At 39.3% G+C, this 20,943-nt stretch overlaps 1 protein-coding gene across 6 annotated transcripts in view; it reads right to left on the bottom strand.

Moving 5' to 3' along the window:
• Positions 1-739: 739 nt before the first annotated feature.
• Positions 740-20,943, bottom strand: part of FGGY (FGGY carbohydrate kinase domain containing) — an 85,247-nt gene continuing 65,043 nt past the window's right edge. For 3 of the 6 annotated variants that reach the window (XM_019618734.2, XM_019618731.2, XM_019618732.2), the window contains exons 9-13: positions 12,987-13,094; positions 10,404-10,465; positions 6,176-6,323; positions 4,507-4,581; positions 740-958 (exon numbers count right to left, since the gene is read on the bottom strand). In XM_019618734.2, the coding sequence (XP_019474279.1) occupies positions 755-958; positions 4,507-4,581; positions 6,176-6,323; positions 10,404-10,465; positions 12,987-13,094 (597 nt within the window). In that variant the 3' untranslated portion in view covers positions 740-754. Of the gene's footprint in view, positions 959-1,440; positions 1,527-4,506; positions 4,582-5,378; positions 5,591-6,175; positions 6,324-10,403; positions 10,466-12,986; positions 13,095-20,943 lie in introns of all 6 variants that reach the window. The other 3 variants (XR_002118218.2, XR_004160807.1, XM_010716070.3) reach the window with 3 other exon arrangements.

Here is a 20,943-nt window from a genome sequence, read left to right as displayed (position 1 = left end):
TTTTTCCCCTGTTTTTAAAAGTACATTCAACCAACTCAAAAGAGTGCTAAGACACCCAGTGCACACAGGCTAAAGGAGATCAGAAGCACTGAGGCCTCCTCTGATAGTGAGCCACAAACCCAGCACCTTCCATCTATCAGTAGTTGTACAAAACCAAATGGAACATCATGCAGGAGCAGGGATGCAGAAATTGCCCTCTAAACCATACGAAAGGTAAAGAGGGTGAAGCAATTTAGAATTTGTTCTCTACAATGCATGATGTGTCCAGCATGAGCAGAAATTCAAATAGGATGAACCTGACAGAGATTTCACTAGAAATAAAGCACATCTTATGTAGTAACAAACTCATCAAATGTACCACACATTATCCTCATCAAATTAACTTCTTGTAATCTGATTAAATGGAAGAATTTTTATATCATGCCTAGAATAATTTTTATAAATCTGATAGTGAGGAACATCACAGACATCAACTTACACCTACTGGTTTTAAAAATTCCACACAGCTTTTATATTAATTCTACTGCACTTTCTTAGGAAGCCCGTCAGGCTAAGATCCACAAACTGGAAATAAGTTGGAAGATCCTCCAAAAGTCCATTTTCTAACAATACAATTATGGAGCTTTATTTGCACCACACCTCAGTATTATTCTAATACCTTTAAATTTCAGGAAATCCAGTCTTGCAGGAAGTTACATTTCATTCCAATATTTTTGTCCAACCAACAAAATTCAGTTCTATATAAAGGAAGTATTTATTTTTCCAGAGATGAGGCACTTGGCCACCTACAATAATAAAGCAGTTGACACTCCTTTACCCAAACTTCCTGTAGCTTACCAGTAATGTCAGCATGCATCTGCACAAAGAGAGGGTTCTTGCTCAGCCCACCACACAGGAACAGGGTGTTGATATGATGGCCTGCAGCCTCCATAGCTTCCAAAATATGTCTTGTTCCTAACTTGAAAAAGGGAAAAATAAAAGAAAAAACAAAAACTCAACAGATGAGCACAAGAGAGCAGCCACAGAACAGAAGAACAATGTGCTACGAAGTGTGACAGAAATATACAGACACTACCTGCCCCCCGCAGTAACCCGAGGGCTGGGAGTAGACCAGAAGGGTACAGACTTGGCTTAGCTTTAAAGAGTAAATGGTACTGTGATTAAGGACAAGAAAAATCATGCAGATTGCACAAAGAATTGGGAAGTACAAAGGCACAGTATATTGCAGTGAGCATCCTTGGGCTGGCTGAAAACAGGAAAAGGTAACTTCCACTCTACAGTGCTGGGAAAAAGGGGCTTGCAGGGAAGTACTTACAAGGGTGAAGACTGAAATTACTAGAAGACAGAAGTGGGCACCAGCTCAGCTGATGGCAGTGATAAGCAGCTGTTTGTGACCATGAGCAGCACGACACAGAAAAGATTTCCAGGCCCACAATTAACCCTTATATGGCAAAGACACTCCCACCAAAAAACTCCTGTTTTCTTTGTACAAATACATCTGAGTATCACTCTCAGTGTTGAGATTTCTGGCAAAACAGAACAAAATAAAACAAAAAAGGAGAAAATGATAAACCTGTACTTTCTGTCTTTTCAGCAGAAAGGAAAACCTGAGGAATTTTCTATTGGCTTAACTATTTCTCTTGGCCTTTGCCCTGCACAAAATAAAATGTTCCATTTCATGCCTGGATTAATTGAAACATGTCTAAAATGTAGGTATATTTTTAAACTTTTCATTTCAAAGTCTTTATTCACAGAAGCTCATATTAGAACAGGTCAGTGTTCTGTTCTGTAAATGACGAAAGCAAACAGGTTGCCAATTAAAAAAATCTTCCCTCTTTGTGCTACCTTTGCTTGCCATTGAAGCCAGCCCTCTCTGTTTTTTTCTCTTACAAACCTACTTCCAGTTTCACTGACCAACTGTCTGTCCCCCTAAATTCCCAGCTCATTATAATACCCTGGAAGTTAATTTTGAAGTACAAACTTGACAAAATACAAATCCAAGTCAAAACTTCAACCCAAGCTGACCGTTCGTAGGCAAACTCCCCACCAAACACAATCTGGTCCATTTCTGACAAACTGTTATTTATGTTTTCTTTATGCTATGCTGTGAGTTCACTAAGAGGTCTGCTGCCTGCAATAAAGCCCTCTGCAAATAAACTCCACTAAAACTAGCAGAGTTTCTGCAGATTGAGCCACGTGCTGTGACTGGCACAATCCTGGACAGGTCTTCAAATGTATTTTTGAGTATGAAGGCAAACGGTTACAAGGAACTTCAGCAGCCACAACACAGCTGACTAAATCCATCACTTCCCTATTGACACAGAAAGCTCATTTCCAAATCACACAGCCACGATTTTAATTATGGAAAAGAAAAAAAAAAACTACTTGAGAAAGTCTGTCTCCTCTGAACGGGCTCGATGGCCACGACTGGGTCTCTGTTCTCACAAGCCCAACTGGTGCATCGCATGTTGATGGATATTCTCTTTCACTACTTCTGAAATTCAAATTTACGAACAACTTCTCTCACAATGTACACATGCCAAAGACCCTGAGAAAGGACACGCTGTGAAAATTATTTTGTGTTTACCTGCCTGGAAAATTGTATTCACAGAGCAATTTAAATTAAAGCCTGACTTATTTCACTGTGGGTGGGGGGGAACTAATTTAATCCTGGATTGGAGAAAATGCAAATGGAGGGGCTTGAAATGCAAATTTTATATGAAAAGAAAAAAAAGCGTCTCCTGCTGAAAAGAAAACCAGAGATTAACATTCTGTGGGCAGGCCTATACTTTGTACAAGACTTTTACTTAGCTTTAAGGCTGTCTTGCTTCAGTGGTTAATGGTATGGGACTGAGGCTGTGCTTCTGCAAAGCAGAGCTAACCTGGGAGTGGCAGAGCATGGGAGGAAATGTAAGATTTCTAGGTATAGCATCAGCAGTTGGTAAATACATCACACCAAACCCAAGGCCACCGTTGTCTGCTTTTAGCTATTATTTGAATAGTGTTTACCAAAAAATTAATTTCTGTTAACATACAGTGAAAAGTATTGTATGACCTTTTTATATTAAATCACACGGTCGAGGCAATTAACTATCACAACTGCTGAATATAGAGCTGAACACAGTATGAGTGTTTTCCAATAAAACGTGAGTTGCATTGTACAATGAGATAATAGGTGACTTTCCCAGGATTTCCAGCTGTGAAGGTTTCCACCTCATTAGCACAGCACAATACCTGAGCACCTGTTCGATTCTGGGAAGTTTTTAGTTTCTTTCAGGATAGTATCAGTAGCTGGCATTGATTAAACTCTCCTACACATTCTTATTTAAATTGTGGGATTAGACTGAAGCATCAGGTAGAACCCAGCTACATACATCTTAAAAAAGATCAAAACTGACAACCATCCATTCCAGACCCAAGTTACTTGCTGAAGATGGAGGGTTAACACACGACATGTACAGCTCACAGTGAATTTACAGCAGCCGCCCACCCTCTGTCCCAGATGGCTGACCCAACCTAGCAAAGTTGCTGTTTAACCAGTAGAGGAGTTTGGAAGTTTTCCAGCCAAATAGAGGTTTGTCAGGAAAACTCCCCAATTCATCAACATGCTAATGTTTTGCAAGTTCAACAAGTTTTGTTTTTTTTATAATTACAAAGAGGATGTCAAAGGAATGTCAGTTGCAGTCACCGAACGCCTGGGGATAGCATGCCCCATTGCAGATACCCTGTGCCAGTGTTTCAAAACAACTCCTTTGACCCAGGTTCTCGTGTCAAAATAGAACTTCTCATGAACTGGAAATCCTGGTTTCTAGAAAGTCTCTCATCTGAGAAAATGAGGGTAGGAACAGAAGTATTCCTATAAAATTTCCCATGCATGCATGCATGTTAGCAAACTTCTGTGACATTTTCATAAAGGTGGTCTCTCTGCTTTTACAGAAACACAGCCTCAGATTGCAATTGTCATATATTAGACAACTGCTTGCCTTACAATGGGGAGACCACGAGAGGAATGAGCTCTGGTTCATTCAGTATGTAGAGATACAAACCCACTCAGACTTCAGCAATGTGGTTCTGACTCTCCCATCACACAGCGAGGGGAAATCTGTGCATTTAGGAACATTCTGAAGCCGAGGCAAATTTGGGGAGAGCAAGTTCCTTCCTAAAAGGAAGTCAGTGCTTTTTTTCCTCCACTCTCTCAGCCTCCCTCTAGACAGCCCATGATGCCAACAGTGCCCCTTGTAGCATCAGCCTCTTTCTCACATATGCATCAGAGACAAAGGCTCTGAATTGTCATAAGGGGAAATCTTTCTAGGGAACATATTCTTCACACCATCTCCTACAGCAGGGAGTAGTCAGCAACGTGGGAAAACAATATCTTGCTCCTTTAAGAAGTCCATTAAGAGAATTCATCTATTACTAGCAATCTGTTTGGTGGAGGGGAATGATCAGTTTGCCACAGAACACAAGACAATTCATTTGTTCTTTTATGCACTTAAAATGGCTTACAGCAATTGCTTGAATCGTGGCCAAGTAGATAAGGGCAAGTTCATCCAGACCCCGAGAGAGCGTCAGTCCGACAACCTGTGCAAAGATCAAAGAGAAAACACACAAATCCAGCCAAGGTAACACTCTATGGTTTCTCGTTGTAACAAGTTTAAGTGATAATTCTAAGCCTTATTTTTGTGAGCTGTACACATAACGTTATGTCAAACATGTTATTCTTGATCTAGGGAAGAACCACATGAATTGTTAATATGCTTGCAAAGAAATAAAGAACAAACAGCAGATAGTGTGGGATTAGAGATAGATTAACCCTGACAGTTTTATGTTATGACTCAGACATTGCCTGTGAATGTATTTAATGTAATAATATGAAAATGCTATCACATAAAAACAAGTTTTTAAAAGCACTTCTCACTTCCAAGTACCATAACACTGAAAGACAATTAATAATTCAAGACTATACCTTCACCTTCATTACTCTGAAATAAATAAATAAATATCGTACTGCAGTTACTCTGGGTCAATATTAACATAGGCCAGATGTGAGCACCAGCAGAGAAAATGATTGCTATTACCACTGTTTGCATACAGCTCTCATACCAAGGGAAAATCTGAATCTTCTGCAGCGTATAATTCTTTCATAAAATCATATAGGTATTAGTGGAACTCCACAGATAAGTAACCTATTTTTTGATGCTTCCTCTGTTTGTGGTTTAAAATGTGTGGTGGTGCTTACAATTCCCTTTCCTCAGCCTCACGCACAGCAGATTTTGGTGCTGGTGAGTAGCTTGAGATATTCATTACAAGAACATGATACCACTTTGAAGTAAATTTTTGTCTTACTCATCAGGTATTTTGATATCATCAAATGATACCTTTCTGACAGCTTTCCAGCCCTGCACAATTACATCTGGCTTGTTAGCTATCCAGTCTGCAACCATGAAGAGAAATAATCATCCAAATCTTTAAAGATGGGCTGAAAAAGGTCCCCAGCAGAGCATCTCTGGTGAGCTTCCAAAAGCTGCTTTCTGGTTCCACACTGCAATGCTCTGAAAATTTCCTTGTGCAGAACACAGTACTTCAAGCCCTGTGAGTTCCAAAAGTAGCATTTTTAAAACCAGAAGCAAGCATCAGAGTACATTCAGCTTTGAACAAAGAACCATGAAGCACCATGACCGCACGTTTCCATGCATGAGAGCATCTTTGGCCATTTTTAACAATAAGCAGAGGAGCCTTTAGTTTCTGTTGAGATTTAACACCCAACAATTATGATATAGTTCATTTACCAAACATTTATCTGCATTTGTTTCATTCCTTTCCCACGTAGGCATACTCTAATTTGTGCTGAGATGCAAAATTAGGCAGACAGGTGAGCTAACGACAACTGTGGGCACTGCTAACAGAGTTCTGAAGTGTGAGTCCTAGGAAGGTTACTGGGAGATGCACACTCTCCTTATTTTTAGGAAATAAATGTGGTTGTAATGATATCTAACTATAATGATCTCTGGTTTTCTACTGAAACCTTAGCACACTTCAAAATGCAGCAAGAAACCCAAATCCTATGGGACAGTTTAAATAGCTAAGGAGGAGTATGTTCAAAATTAAATCCCCTTCCAAGATTTTTTTTTTTACCCTTGTATTGACCTTTTTGCAAAGACAGGCTGTTTCTTACCATGCCCTTTAGTGTCAGATCTGTTAAGGGAGATCTGTTTCCATGGAAATCTGGCCAAACATGTAAATCAACAGTGAGGAAACCCACAGGCAAGGATTTCTTAATCAGATCCAGGTGACTGTTCAAGTATGTATATATACTTTGAGCACTAGAAGAAAAACAAGTTGGAAAAAGAGTGGGGGAGGTTATTCATCAAACATAAAACATTTGTACTACTATCAAAAGCAGAAAACCCAACAAAGAATCCCAAATCCCAGAAGTAAAACAAAGAGGGAGAAACACCGCAGTGTGCAGGCAGTGGGGATGCCTCAGTTCTGCAGGACGAGAGGTGGAAGTTTGTGATCTTGAGCTTGCACGCTGCTTCCTATGGGTCCCGAATTGAGCCAAAGCTGCTGGGTACTTTGGGGTTTGATGATGCTTGTCTCTAACAACAAGGTGCTGACACTGTGAAAGGGAAAGCTGGAGGAAAGAAAGCCGAGAGAGAAGAACGAGGAGGATTCCAGAGAGAAATGAAAATTCCTTTACAGCAGTTAAACAATTTCTCTGATTAATCAATAGCACTTTCAGCTTTCCTTTTTTAAACCATAATTATTTCAATATGTGTTATGATTAAAATGTAGCACTGAGGGTGGAGGACAGAAAGCAAGTGGCTGCTATTTTTGGGAGGAGCCGAACATGGGCCTAAACATCTTGCATCTAAGTTCAGATACACCCAGCTCCACAATATCCAACAGACATTTTCTTGGACCAACAGTGATCTTTGGTCTAACAGTGAATTCTTCAGTGCTTTGGCTTCCAATAGCTCCAGTGACATTCCATTTAAAAAATGTTGCAATTATGCTCAGAATACTTTTTCAAAGACTCATAATATCATAAACAGATTCATATATATTTTTCAACCCCTTGGAAATCTCCAAGTGGGGCATTTAATTCTAGACATGTGGGTCAATAATAGCATGTAACCCTAATTACAATTGATTAGTCATTGTCTCATCCACTATAGACCCAAACAGTGATATTCACTTAGCCTCTACATGTATATTCAATCACACACTAATGAGATCCCTAAGGGAATTTGGCATATGCTTTACTAGTTTGACTTCTGACCTGCTAGCAGCTGTATATTTATACTTTGCATTCAACCATTCAGCTGCATGTTTTTTCAATTATACCTTACCATGTGTATGCTATCAGAGGATATCATTCAAAATGAAGTACACTTGGAAGACATTAAAATAACTAATTCACATCATTATTCACATACTTTTAAATGTGCTTTGTGTGTCTTCCTGGATCTGAATTATGGTAATTTTCAGGTCACCATTTTTCTCCCCCTTGCAGAAGTGGCCCTATATTCTACATCTCTAAAACTTACTTATAGGTAAGCAGCACATGTTGAACACAAAGTCATTGTATTTCCAGGCTAAATCACGCTTTGATGTTGGGAAGAAAAAGAAAAGAAAGCTTCACTCATCCAGAAATCTACCGGACAGACATCTCAGCTTCTATCTGATCTCTGTGCTGCTTGACCACTCTTGCAGGGATCAGCTGTTCGTACCACCCTGACAGAAGACAGCACAAAAGAAGCTGGAGCTCAGCCAGATACATTAACACCCAGATCACCTTGGCATTATGCTTTTTTCCACAGCTTTTCCTCTTTTTGTCTGTACAAGATGTGAGTGTGAGGGATTGGCAAAGTCCTTCAAACTTCTGCCGGTTCCAGTTCGTATCAAGCCTCTGCTGGACATAATGTTACAGCATGAGCTCTCTGGAGCTCTTTCTATCCAGTTCCATGTGAAGCTATCAGTAGCAGCTGGATCTGGTTTGCAGAGCTAAGCACAAGCTAATAAAAATGAACAATGCTGAAAGTGGAGAATAAGAACTGAACGTAAGTTTGCTCAGGATGATGTTCTTACTAAGGAGAGAATTTCAGAAAGCAACAAGAGTTTGGTACTGAATCTTTGAGAAAAATGTAAAAAAATTCCATTTCTAAACACTAAATAAGGCTATAAAAATATACAGGTATAGAAAACTGTCAAATACTATGGTTGTATTCTGCTTGAATGGTCCCAGAAGAGCTGACAGATGATATGTGTGTTACTTCATTGCTTCTTTTTTTTTCCTCAGGAGCCATGTCTTTAGATGGAGAAATGGCATTGAGAAGCAAAGGAAAAGAAATTCTGTCCTAAAATAAAAAAGCAAAGCACCAATGAGCATGGAATCTTTGATGGCAAACATACTTTTTGCACCAGGAGATTTGGAACTGTGATTCCAGGAAGCTAAGTATTTAGACTTAAAATCATAAATGATGTTATTTCTTTGATCTCCTACCCTACACTACACAGAGTGGATTTTACCATATCATGATTGCTAGATGTCAGACCCACACAATAAAGAGACTGAACACCAAATGTGATGTCTCTACAGTGATTTCTGCAACTCACTGAACTGTATGAAAAAAAGGAGCATGTTGTTCAGAGTACATCTATGGGTTAGACCAAATGCTAAATTTGCAGCTGTTCGGACAGCCCTCATGCAACTCAACCTCTTCATTTCCAGTAAGAGAAGGGGAAAGAGAACATGGGAATAAGACTGGGAAGGCTGCACAAGTGGTCAGCAGGAACTGGTTACTGGCAAGCCCATTTAAGCCACACATGCTCTAGCAAGCCACCACAAATCAGCTGGAATAGTGGTAAGTACAGCATGCAATGTCTCACTCCTGCAAAGGAACAAAATCTGAAAAGTGAAGCTTCTGAGACCAGCTGCTCAGCAGGCAGTTTGACACTGCTGAACCTACTTACGAGCAGCATTGCTAGATGGAGAGGAAAGGACAGGCTTGGGAAGGCAGAAGTGGGCAGCAAGTAAGAGGCACAGATTTTTGACACCACATTTTTATGACACTATATCCACAGTATGTGTGGAGTTCTGTTCCCAATACTCTATATTTAGTGTCCTATCCAGATCACAATCCAAACTTTCAGCTCTATGAAATTAGTTCTGGTCAGTACACTATCACGCCTAGTATGGACAAGCAAGCTGCTGCATAATCACTTTAACAACACACAAAAAAAGTCATCAGAGATCTAACTAATTCTTTGTCTTATGCTTATGCTTCACATGGGGAAAAAATGGATTGGAAGCCAAAATCTTGAAAAAAACCCAAGCAGTAAAGATCAGTCCTTATTCCAAACAGACAGATGCATTTGTTTCTTGATTTTCTTTCTTAAAGAACAACAAAGAGAATTCTAGGAAGTGTGAGTCTATTCCATATTGAAAGAAGTCCAGTAGGTTTCTGGGAATTCTGGTCAAGGTCTCAGCAAATAAATAAGCCATTTAACACTAAAAACTATGAAAGGGCCATCCAGAGAAACCAGGTAGCTTTATCTCCCCAGAGAGGACTAACTGTAACTAAATGAATTTTAATACATCTCTTGGGACTGTCCCTTGCCATTTAGACCAGAGTGATAAACTGGAGATTAAAGGACAAATTCACTGTTTCTGTCTTTAATCCAAGGAGGAGAAAAAATAATTAGGATAACTAATTTTTCATCCAATGTACTTTAATGTTCAGCTAAGTTGGTCTCAGAAAATTCAGATTTGACAGAAGTGTCTGAATGGCCCTCATCCACTTCCAAAGTAGATCAAACTAAAATTTGACATCTTTCATATCTGCATGCTCAAGGAATCCTGGAATTACCAGCTGGAATTACACTCCCACACCTTAAGTTTTGTCTGAAAATGTATCCTGGCTTTCTATGTTCTATTTGTGCTGTCACGTAGGAGTTCCATACAATGGTTATAACTTCCTTTAGATGTTTGTTCCAAAAATATTGAATAATATATTCTTAATTAAGCTCTATTTCACCCCTCAAGCTCAACAGATCACCTACAAATTAAGACATCGTTAGCCTAAGGCACACAGCTTAGCTGAACAGGGCTGATGCTATGGTACCAAGAAATATGCTGGGTTGGGTAAAACAGGCTGAAAAGCAGGAAGCTGATGAAGCTGGTATCACCATCTAGCTACCCTCAAAATACCTGAGAGGAGATTAAAGCTTTCCTCTCTGAACAACCACCTGAAAAGCCTTTGTAAATATTTCCAACCCACTGTTGCTCTGTTGATTCCCACATTCCAGAATACATATACAGCAGAGCAATATCTCAGTGTTTGGAATACAATATGTCAGTTGATAAGGCAGGCATGTGATAAAGAAATAAGAACAGTGACCTGGCTGCAGCTTTGGATTGTAATTCCGGGAAGGCAACATGGCCTTGGACCACATGCTCTATCTGAAAAAGAAGAAAGCAAGATTTTTTTGAATGATTATATCTTTAAAATTTGGTCCTGGAAAGGGGCAATGCAGTTTCATAACTTTAGAAAGACAAGAGAGCTTCTAAGTTACTCATGAGGTGTAAAGTCCCAACCCGAACAAAGCCAATGGCAAAACTCCCACTGACATTACAGGATTCAACATTTTGCTTTAAAACAGTAACAAAAAGCAACGCACCAAACTAGGCAAAATGCTGAGCATGCAGTGCCTCAGTCAGAAGAGTAACACCAAAAGGATGGAAGTTTTTCCTGCCCAGCAATACTTGAGAGTATGTCCTCTAATCTTTCTCACTCAATTGCATGCATGCTTTCACTGGAACTCTACCAGGAGCATCTTCTTGGCCCACATTCCTACGTCATTCTATATCATGTCATTACAATAAAACACAAGGTATGTTGTCATCTGGATAAGCGCTCCATATGTTCATTGCAGGAAACAAAATGTTTCCTCTGACAAGCAATTATTGACTTTAAAAAAAAAAAAAAAAGACTCAATACAGGTTCTGTTCATGCCGTATTTATAAATCATCCAGCCCTTTCATATCACAGTGACTACCATTACTCACTCATAATAAAGTATCAGGTAGAATCAGTTTTTTGTGGCCTCTTGAAGTGACAGTAAAAAGTAAGGAGGCAAAACTAGAGCTACTCAAGAGCACAGACTGTATTTGGCAGTATACATTGGCAGTAAAACACATTCTGTATTGTATATTTCACAGTCTGAGTCTAGACTGTAATCAGTGTAGAGAAACCTTTATAATGAAGCATATACATCAGAACACAGGAATAAAAATAACACACTCCTGTTCTTTCTGAGATTTACATCAAAGACAAAACTCAAACATGCGTTAGAACAAAGCTCTGACCTAACTGCAATATTAAATAATCACTGTAGAACATAGGAACAACTCATAAATCCAGAAATACATCTATAGATAAATATCATATATACATGTGTTATGAAAAAGTTTTAAACAGAAGTGTTACTGTTAGAATGAAGTTAGATATTTAAATGTCCTGAGTGCAATGACTACAGCTTTAAAACCATAATGATAGTGAATGCAATCTATCTTCCACACCACTTAAACCATTTCTTCCTGTATGTGCAACCTCAACAAAATGACACTAAATATTCTAAGAATGTTCTAATAAGATAGCTTTTGTAATATACCTTTATTTACTCTCAGTTTTTTTGCTAAGTGTCCCTAACAAGCACATAGGTTTTGTAGCATTTTCTTAAATGGCTGAGGAACACCTTGTCCTCTGGCACTAGAATGGAATCCAGCAGTGACTGAAAAGGATTTTTAAAATCATCTTTCAGATGAATCCCCATGAGGCAGCCAACAAAAAACATTTGATTTGCTGTATCCTCTCCAGGGCTCGGTTAAATGTCTCCACCCACTTTTCGTTAAGCACACAGAGACTTCTCTCAAAAGATTTTTTATGAAGTATGCACAAGATTTACCATTTTCCCTTTGAAGTGGTATTGTCATGAGTGATAATTAAATCTTCTGGCTGTAGCTGTTACCTGTAAAATGGGATGCTTTGGTTCCAGCCTTGCCTTGACCTGAAAAATGTAACACACACATCCCACCTGCTGCGAGAGTGATTTATGCACCAGGCTCAGTGCAGGCCTGGGATGGGAACTGGAGGTGCATTTGGGGAAGAGTGCTGACTGTCTCACTGAAGGTGTGACACTGTACAGACAGGAACCAAAGATTCACGTGGCCAAGGACTGCACACACGAGGGAACATCAAGTCACAGCTCACCACTCAGGGTGTATCTGGGCTTCCTGATCCAGGATTATTTCTGTTCCTTGTACTGTGATTGTTTCGTATGGAATGCGTAAATGCGGTGATGCCCAACTCTGCTACTTCCAGGACACGTGCATTGATCATGAGGATTTTTAAAACATGGGTGGTGCTAAGTCTGAGTAAGACAGCAATTATGGCTGCAATTTGTGGAAAGCCAAACCCACCTGTATGTTTGGAGCTTACAGCTTGTCCTTGCAGGACCAGGCCCTGTTTCCTGTGGTTCCTCAGTAGGAATTTGGCACCTTGCCACTAAAGGCAGATCATACTGATTGAGCAGAGAGACACATGGAGAAACACATGGAGAAACACAGAAGCACTCACCGATGTCTTCTTGACCTCATTTGTACATTTCCTCATCTCAAAGCCTACCTCACCCTCTTGCTACTACAAAGTATGAAAGCTTACTTCTCTGTAGAATTATTAAAATAATTACTGCAATTATCAAAAAAGGACTACATGCTTTTATTGCTCCGCCCTACATATAATCCCCTATCAGAATGGAAATGCACAGGCCGTAAGGGCATAACAACCAACTAATTGTTTACTGCTTTCTCCTCCGATCTTACAAGGAAGTTTCAGGCACAGCACTGGCTGAATTGGCAGTGAAGCTATCTCAGATGATTGCAGTCAGCTCCCATCTCGAGCTCTGTGCTTCCATGCACTTACCAGCTTTCCTGTAGCACTCTGACCTCCTTCATTCAGCCACAATCCAGGTACCATGGCAGAGAAATAAGGTCCCCAAACACCAGGAACAAAAATGGGTGTTTCACTGATCTGGAAAAGTAAGAAATAGCCTCAGTGACCTGTTGAAGTAGGTGCTTCATAGCTAATGTTTGGCAGCTGTCAGAATCCAATACTGATTTGTGCTCCTCCACTGAAGTTACCATCATCAGCAAAAATGTGTAGGTGGAGATTTACTCTAAGGAGAATGTGGAGAAATGTGTTCCCCATTTGCATCATTTTCAGATGACATGATACAGCTGCAGCTACTGACTGCCTAACTCCTATTTCTCCCACTCACACCCATTTATACAGCAGCTGGGCCTGGCCACACCAAAGAATGAACTTTCAGGAATAAGAACTGTATTTCATATGGAGAAGGAAGGTGTTTTGCTCCTTCAAAAAAACACTCTAGTTAAAATGAGCATTTGGATAAAACAGTCTGTGCTTGAATATCAGCAGAAAACACAGCTAACCTGACCAGGAAGCAGTGCTTACAGAGCACTCATCCTGTGTGTTCTCATAGCTGAGTCCTTACATCAAGGCAGCAGTCTCTTTCATGAACTGATAGATCATCCATATCTACAGTGATGTCCTGTCCCTACACAGCACTTCAGTGGCTAGATCACTCAGGATGTGGGACGCACTGTTTCATTTCCTTTCTCTGCTTCAAAAGATGCCAATTACCAGTTTATAAGGGTGGAGGGCACTTTCCTTCCTCTTACTAAAGCTGTCAATAGACTAGATAGACTTTCTATACTTCCTTTTGAGTGCAGAAAGAAAGGTTAAGGAGGTATGACAAGCTAGCAAGCAAGGCACAGAATGTAGTACATGCTACAGATCAGCAGTAAATTGCCATAGCAGCTAGCTGAGCATTCTGCACTGTTTGAACATGACTTACTCCTGCAGCAGAGACTGGAGAAGACAGCTCATCCATTGCCATAGGTAGATAACCTGTCCTCTCATTTGGAGAATGATTCACGTCACCTCTTCCAGAACCAACAGGTTGAGACATTCAAGGTACATGCAGCCATAAATTCAGTGGGAAAATAAGATGGCAGAACAGTTCTATGCCATCAGATGGTGCATGAATGCACTGCCCACTAAGCTGTGTTAATGAAGTAAATCTGCAGCTGCTGTTCTCTAGAAGGTAGGAAATGCCTCAAGAGAAGGAAACAAGAATTCCCTAACAATGTTGAGTCTGCACGTTTGCAACACAGAAACAAAAATCAAGAAAGGTCTCAGTCAATAGGACAATGTTTTTTTTTGTATTTAGAGCTTGTTCTTTATTAGAAAAGCTCTGCACCCATTGAAGGATGCCTGTGGATTGCTGTTGAATTCAATAACACCAGGATTTCACATCCAAATAGCTTCAAGGAACAGTAAACAAAAATTCAGCTCTGTTTCTGTTCAACTCAATGCACATTCTCTGTATATTTAAGCAGGCCAAACTTTAAAGACAGTTTTTGCTGGCAACTGGGGAATATGCTGGATGATGCAGTTTACTGGCATTTGTGTATCGCACATGTTTAGTAAATATACCAGCAGCAGGGAGGGTTCTGCACAAACAATAGTCTGCTTTAGCGATCGTCTGACATTACAGCTGATTCTCGTCATGAAGTTAAGTAGAAAAACAAAGCAACAAAGACTGGTTGCTCCAAATACATCATGACAGTTTTGAGCTATCCTGATTTCTCTTTGGAATGCATCTAAATAAGAAGAGAATTCTGCTCACTCCCCCCTATCAGCCGTAGGACACCGACTTACTTTCACTAAAGAGGTATGCCTGCACATGTGTCTGTGTGTCTGCGTAACGTTTTGGCTGACTGAACCCATTAAAGAGCAAGAATAGCTGCACTGAATTTAAAAAGGCATTTATGACTCCAAGTGGACAAAGCTACGTCAAAAACATTGCAAAGACATTTGGTTTTGTTTTGTTTTCTCTTAAAACTACAAATTAATGCAGCCTTGGGTTTTCAACACCTCCATGAGGCGAGCCTTCTCTTACAATTTCACTAACAAAAAGAAGTGCAACAAAAAGTATTGGCTAAATGTTTCTAAAAGTTAGAAACCTAAAATAAACTCATCTCTAAACCAATTCCACATCGCCAACTTTACTGAGAACACAGCAGCGCAAGATCAAAATTGCCAAATGCTATCTACTCCAAACTGATGATGGGAGCACACTGAGAGCCCCAGCATCCTCTCTCATTTACGTGGTAGGGGGTTGGAACACAATGATCCTTGGGGTCCCTTCCAACCCAAGCCATTCTATGATTCCCTTCATTCAGGCTTTGGCACAGCACACCTGGGAAGGGACCTTCAGGGCAGAAGGGATCTGCTTGTTTGAAGCCTCTTCTAAACACATTGCTGCATAGTGGGAAGAGACCAAATACTTTAAGGATATTTGAGGCACAAAGATGCTTTATGAATACAAGGGAAGTTATAAACATAGAAAAGGACAAAATAGTTTAAATGCATCATATAGATATCTATAGATATATAGATATATCTGTATCTTTCTTCTGTCCTTATTCCACCATTTATCAAATTGTCCTGCATGTCTGACAAAACTAAAGGGTTTAGATTGACTAAAGGACCAAAGTGTCCCTGGAGCCTATACTGGCCTAACATTTTGGACACCCACAGGAATTTGCCAGGACAGTCTATTTCCATGCTGGCTTTTCACAAGTTGCACTGAGACTTTCCTACCATTTTATTACTGAAGTAGTTTGTACATATTCCAGAAAATTTTCAATACCCATACAGAGCAAACAAGGGAGCTCCACACTGATGGATGGTTGGATATAACAAGTGGGATACAGGGTTATCGTTATTTTTCAGCTGCAGTAACTCTCCAAAGTAAAGAACACTGGCTAGCATGTTGGGATTTATTAACTGTATGTGGCATTGCTCAATTTGATTGTTTTTATTTTTTTATTTTTTCATTTTTATTTCCTACCTTCACTTAAACAGTTCAATTCACATTTTGCAGCCATCCAGGAGGTAGGTTAATTCTAGATCAGATGTGCCTGGTTATTGATAAGAAGTGCAATAATAAACTCCCCAAATCAGGCACATGCTGAGAAGAAATGGTGAACACTGTTCTGCAGATACATGCATAAAAGAGACAGCAAACGGCTTCCATTTCCCCTCCTTGATATAACTCGGATGCTTGAATTTTTCAAGCCATGCAGCAGCTGGTGTTTGTATTTTCATTGTAAATTCTAAATTCTGCCTGAGTATACATACCACTCAATTCCTCTAAAACACATGAGTAGACATAAGCATAAGGTTGGAGAAAAAGTGTGCCACAGAACTCAGAAGATAAGCACAGTGTGCCAGACTCAGTTATTTTTGTGCCACTAATACCATGTCACAGAATCACAGGGGCTGGAAGGGACCTTTTTGGAGTGTTCTATTGCCTTCAGACATACTTATGATGATACAGATGGATCAGTGTGGTGTCATTTTATTCCTTTAATGAGCTTAAGAGAATCCTTAATCTTTTTAGTGGAAAACAACATCTGTTTTAGATCTCTGGGCAATTGATTTTTACTTTTAAAGCAAATAAGAGTTGACATCCTTCTTTGAAAGTTAAAATACATGTTCAAAAGAAGCTTCATATTTTCTTCCTTCTATTTAACTTAAATCCACCCTGCAACACGCTCCTATTGTGAGACATGTTACTGTTTATTATTTTTTACATATAGAGAAACTGAAACACAGAGAGGGTCAAGTTACTTGTCCCCTGCTGGGTGTCAGAATGCTCTCTGCACAACAGTTACTGCAGCAGGCATTTGAAGACAGGAGATGAGAAGCATTTGATCCTACTCCACAGACTACTGCCCCATGTATGATGGTGTTTACTTACGGAATTATTATACTCCATAACTGTACCTCACAGTTCATCTGGCATTGGATGGGGAGGAATTCTTTTGTGCAGGAAGATGTCACCTTTCCACATCTCCCCAATACAGGATCATAAAGGTTGGAAAAGACCATTAAGATCATCAAGTCCAACTGCCAATCCATCACCGCCATGCCCACTGACCATGTGCAGTCCTATATCTTACCCTTCGTTTTGGTAGAGGAAAGCATTAAAAAGTTTCAAAGTTATCATTCATTTTAACAGAAAAAGAGAAGTTCAACATCTGAAAGGGCAAATAAGGAGGAAGAGGTTCTGTCTGGGAGGACTTAACTTCAGTGTGTGCTCTATATAAGATTGTACTAATATGTAAGATATGTAAACATATAGAGCAATCAGAAACAAATGATGAATTCAGTTTAATAGTATTCAGCTGCAGTGCAACTGCCAGAAGGCACTTTTTGTTATGAATAGATCATTTGGATGAGTTACAGACCAGATTTCTACATTGGTGTGTGCTAGGAAAATCAATGTCAACCTATCTGAGATCTAAGAACGTATCACCAGCACATCTGGCAGCTCACAGGAATGAAATATATCTTTAAAAGAGATACTGCTATATGGAACTAAGCTAAAGTACGAAGGAACCTATTCAAATGGCATTAGTACAAGGGTAGAAGCATATTTGGTTTATTCCTCCCCCACCTGCCTCTCCCTCTAAAAAAAAAAAAACGCAGAAAAATGTCTATTGAAAAAGATTAAAAAACCACTGCTTACTACATAAAGGCTAACTTACAGCTAATGTAAGATAATGAAAATGACAACTTTTAATCCAAACTTTCCCAGATGTCATTTGGGTCAGATAATGGAACAGAACGCAGACCTTCACAAAAGAATCACCAAGGCATGCAGCTGTTCCATGAAATCAGCAAGCAAAAAAGCAAGATTTATTTGACTTAGTTTAGCTTTGCTAGACTAGCCATAATGATTGGGCACATGCTTGTGTTTCCTCATCAGTTCTGCGTAAACGTTACAGTAATTAGAACAAGATAAAATAAAACAGGCCCTGCTGGAGAGAGCAGTTTCATGGAAGCGTGAATTCCAACACAATTTTCTTCCTTAGATGACACCTTCTGTTGCTGTTATACGCTTACCAAAAATTCCTAGTAACTTAAAAAAATTCCTAATGACAACACTGTTGAAGAACCTGGCTATCACTTGAAAAGTAAATCTTTATAGTAACAGGGTATGCTGCTGTATATACAAGTCTTTCATTGTCTTTTCTTTTTTTCCTAATATTGTGCCTGTGATTTCAGCCATAAGATTCTCTATTAACTTGCAGTACAGCATGCAGAGACAAAAATCAAACTGTTCTTGACCTATGAAAGCCAAATTAAGCTTTCATTCTACTGTTCACTAATTATTTAAAGTAAGGGCTTATTAATGAGAAGCTAATTCAGAAAAGTTGTTTCAAAATCATTTCACTTATCAGTTTCCATAGCCAGAAATTCAGAACAACAGCTGCCTTCGTTATGCTAAGGCAGGTATAAAAAAGAAATCTAAGACATTAAAGGAGAATAAGGTAAGAAACAAGGCATAGCACTGTATCAGTCACCAACTAATGAATGCTCTTTGCAGGTCTGGACTTTGATCATCAACAGGTCAAATGCTTTCATTACATTCTTTGCTGACTTTTAACTTCCAAACTTCGTCTTAAGAATACTGATCTTCATTCAATGCAGGGATTTTACATTGATGCATTAAATCCTGTATTAAGAAAACTGCATCATTTGGCTTCTGCTGACAGATGGGTCTGAAATAGCTATTTGGCCACAACTTTCTGACAAAGAATGAGATTAATTAAAAAGAAAAAGAGAGAGAGAGAGAATTCAAAGAGAAACCCAAGAATGTTTCATTTCTAGGTTTCAGGTTCAAATTCAGGTCATATTGATAGCTACTGGATGTATGATGTATATTATGGAGCAGGGTTGGGGTGCACAGCTGTTTTTTTCAGAGTACTGACGCCTACTCTATGATTGCCATCTTGGCACTACTTCTCAAGCACTAAACGAGTTTACATCTTAGCTTCCCCATAACTCTGAGGGCAATTCTCCTGGTCAAGGGTATGATGAATTCAGCTAACTAATTAAATGTAAATATTACTAGCATATAATTATTAATTATATAGTAAATACACATCAATATTCAAGCTTTAGCCGATATTTCAGCAAATAAGCTCTTGGAACACACACAAAAAATGTACTTCAGAACACAAAGTTAAAATTAATTAATATTCCAACTCCTAATGTTGGAATTCCAACTCCTAAAGGTCATATACCACCAGTTATTTATTTGATTATATTTCAAACTTCTATCCTCCATCCATCACAGGTTTGCAATGTAGCTGCATAGCTTGTGGAGGCAAGTGACATAGCTCTCCTCCCTGTGACAGGTTGGCATTACATGGCCATCCACAGGGATAGAGTTGCTCTCCAGCAATTTTAAGACTAGGCCACAACAATTTTTGCACAGAGCTAACTTTATCCCACTGAAAGCATGGCAGTTATTGAGTAAAGACCACATAGAGACAGAACGTGGACTTTGGGATTCTGCCTCAACACATCCAACCACAGATGATTTGGGGAATTTATTTACAGGCGATTTAGGAATTCTAATTTATGTGATGTAATCACTTTCATAAATGGCTTGCTGAGCATGGACACCATCATTTGTTGCAAAGGCTATGTCATGGGTTTACCAAAGAAACTTGGAAGGTTACTAAACCTTCGCAACTGAGAATGAATTAAAGCAAAACCAGATTGACCATTTACATCTGTGGAGGTTGATCAAGAAACAAACAAACAAAAACACCCCTCAGTCAAAGGCATCAAGTGATATTTTTTCTGTAAAAGACACTACAGATAAGATTTCTGGCTGTGGAGCCAGCCAAGGTTGAAAGAGACAGACAAGAAAGGCAGATATGATTCAGTGTGTGACCTGCAGCAGGAATGCTGAAAGCCAGCCCAGCTTGCAGCAGCTTAGCTGGAGCAACAGATCCACACAGGCCATGCATGACAACATAGAAACACACAAACACCTTTCTGATTTTGCTGCTTATTCTTCACTTGGTGGCATCACAAACTTGTGTGGCAAAACCAAACCAATCACAACCACAACAACACCCTGAAGTAAAAATGATCAGAAACAGATGGTTTTCTGAATTTTCCATAGAACATTGACTGGTCTACAACCTACACACCAAACAAGGTATGTGATTAATGCCCAGTGAAAAAAACACATGCCTAGGACAACCATCTCATCTCTGAAAATATTTCAGGTGACTTATACGATGGGATTATACATTGCCCAATCTGGCTTTATATCTTACAAGAATTACTTAGAGGAAAATTTCACTGAAATTATTAACATTTTCACTGTGAGACCTTTATTCAAGGCTAAATGAGGAAAGGTATTTGCATTTTTTCTTATGATTTTTAATGAAAGAATATTTTGAATCACAATAATATTATTTAATCAACTTTATATTTACAGGTACAAAGATAAAGTTGTCTGGAGCAGTGCTCCCAGCCTTGGAAGCCAAAGCCTTAGCTTGTTCAAACCTGCATGCTAACCACCAGCTTCCTCACAATTATGCTGATGTACACTGCTTGAACCTGGGCTAGCACTACTATTTAGAGTAATATAGGTAATCTGATTTCAAAATGCCAGAGACACACATTTCCCTGATTTCTGGACTGATTTCTGGAACACAGAACATGAAGCCTTCTCTTTACGAATCCAAGAATGGACTCAGGCACTCACACTTAGGAGGGTATGGTGGCCCTAGCTGTTAAGTGTCTAGAATTAGGGAAGCTAGCATATGTCCACAAAGGTGAGAGACATCTTGAATGGGAGACAGTGTATATTTAGATAGCAAAAGAAAGGGAATTTGTTTGCTTCTGCATGCCCATGTTCCTTAATTTAAAAAAAAAAAAGTAGGGAATAAGAATACTTAAAGACAGCTCACGCAGTCAG

The sequence above is a fragment of the Meleagris gallopavo genome, chromosome 10 (assembly GCF_000146605.3).
Source record: "Meleagris gallopavo isolate NT-WF06-2002-E0010 breed Aviagen turkey brand Nicholas breeding stock chromosome 10, Turkey_5.1, whole genome shotgun sequence".
NCBI classification, from domain to species: domain Eukaryota; kingdom Metazoa; phylum Chordata; class Aves; order Galliformes; family Phasianidae; genus Meleagris; species Meleagris gallopavo.
Note: the sequence above shows the minus strand (reverse complement) of the source record. Positions and strands in the feature narration are given on the sequence as shown.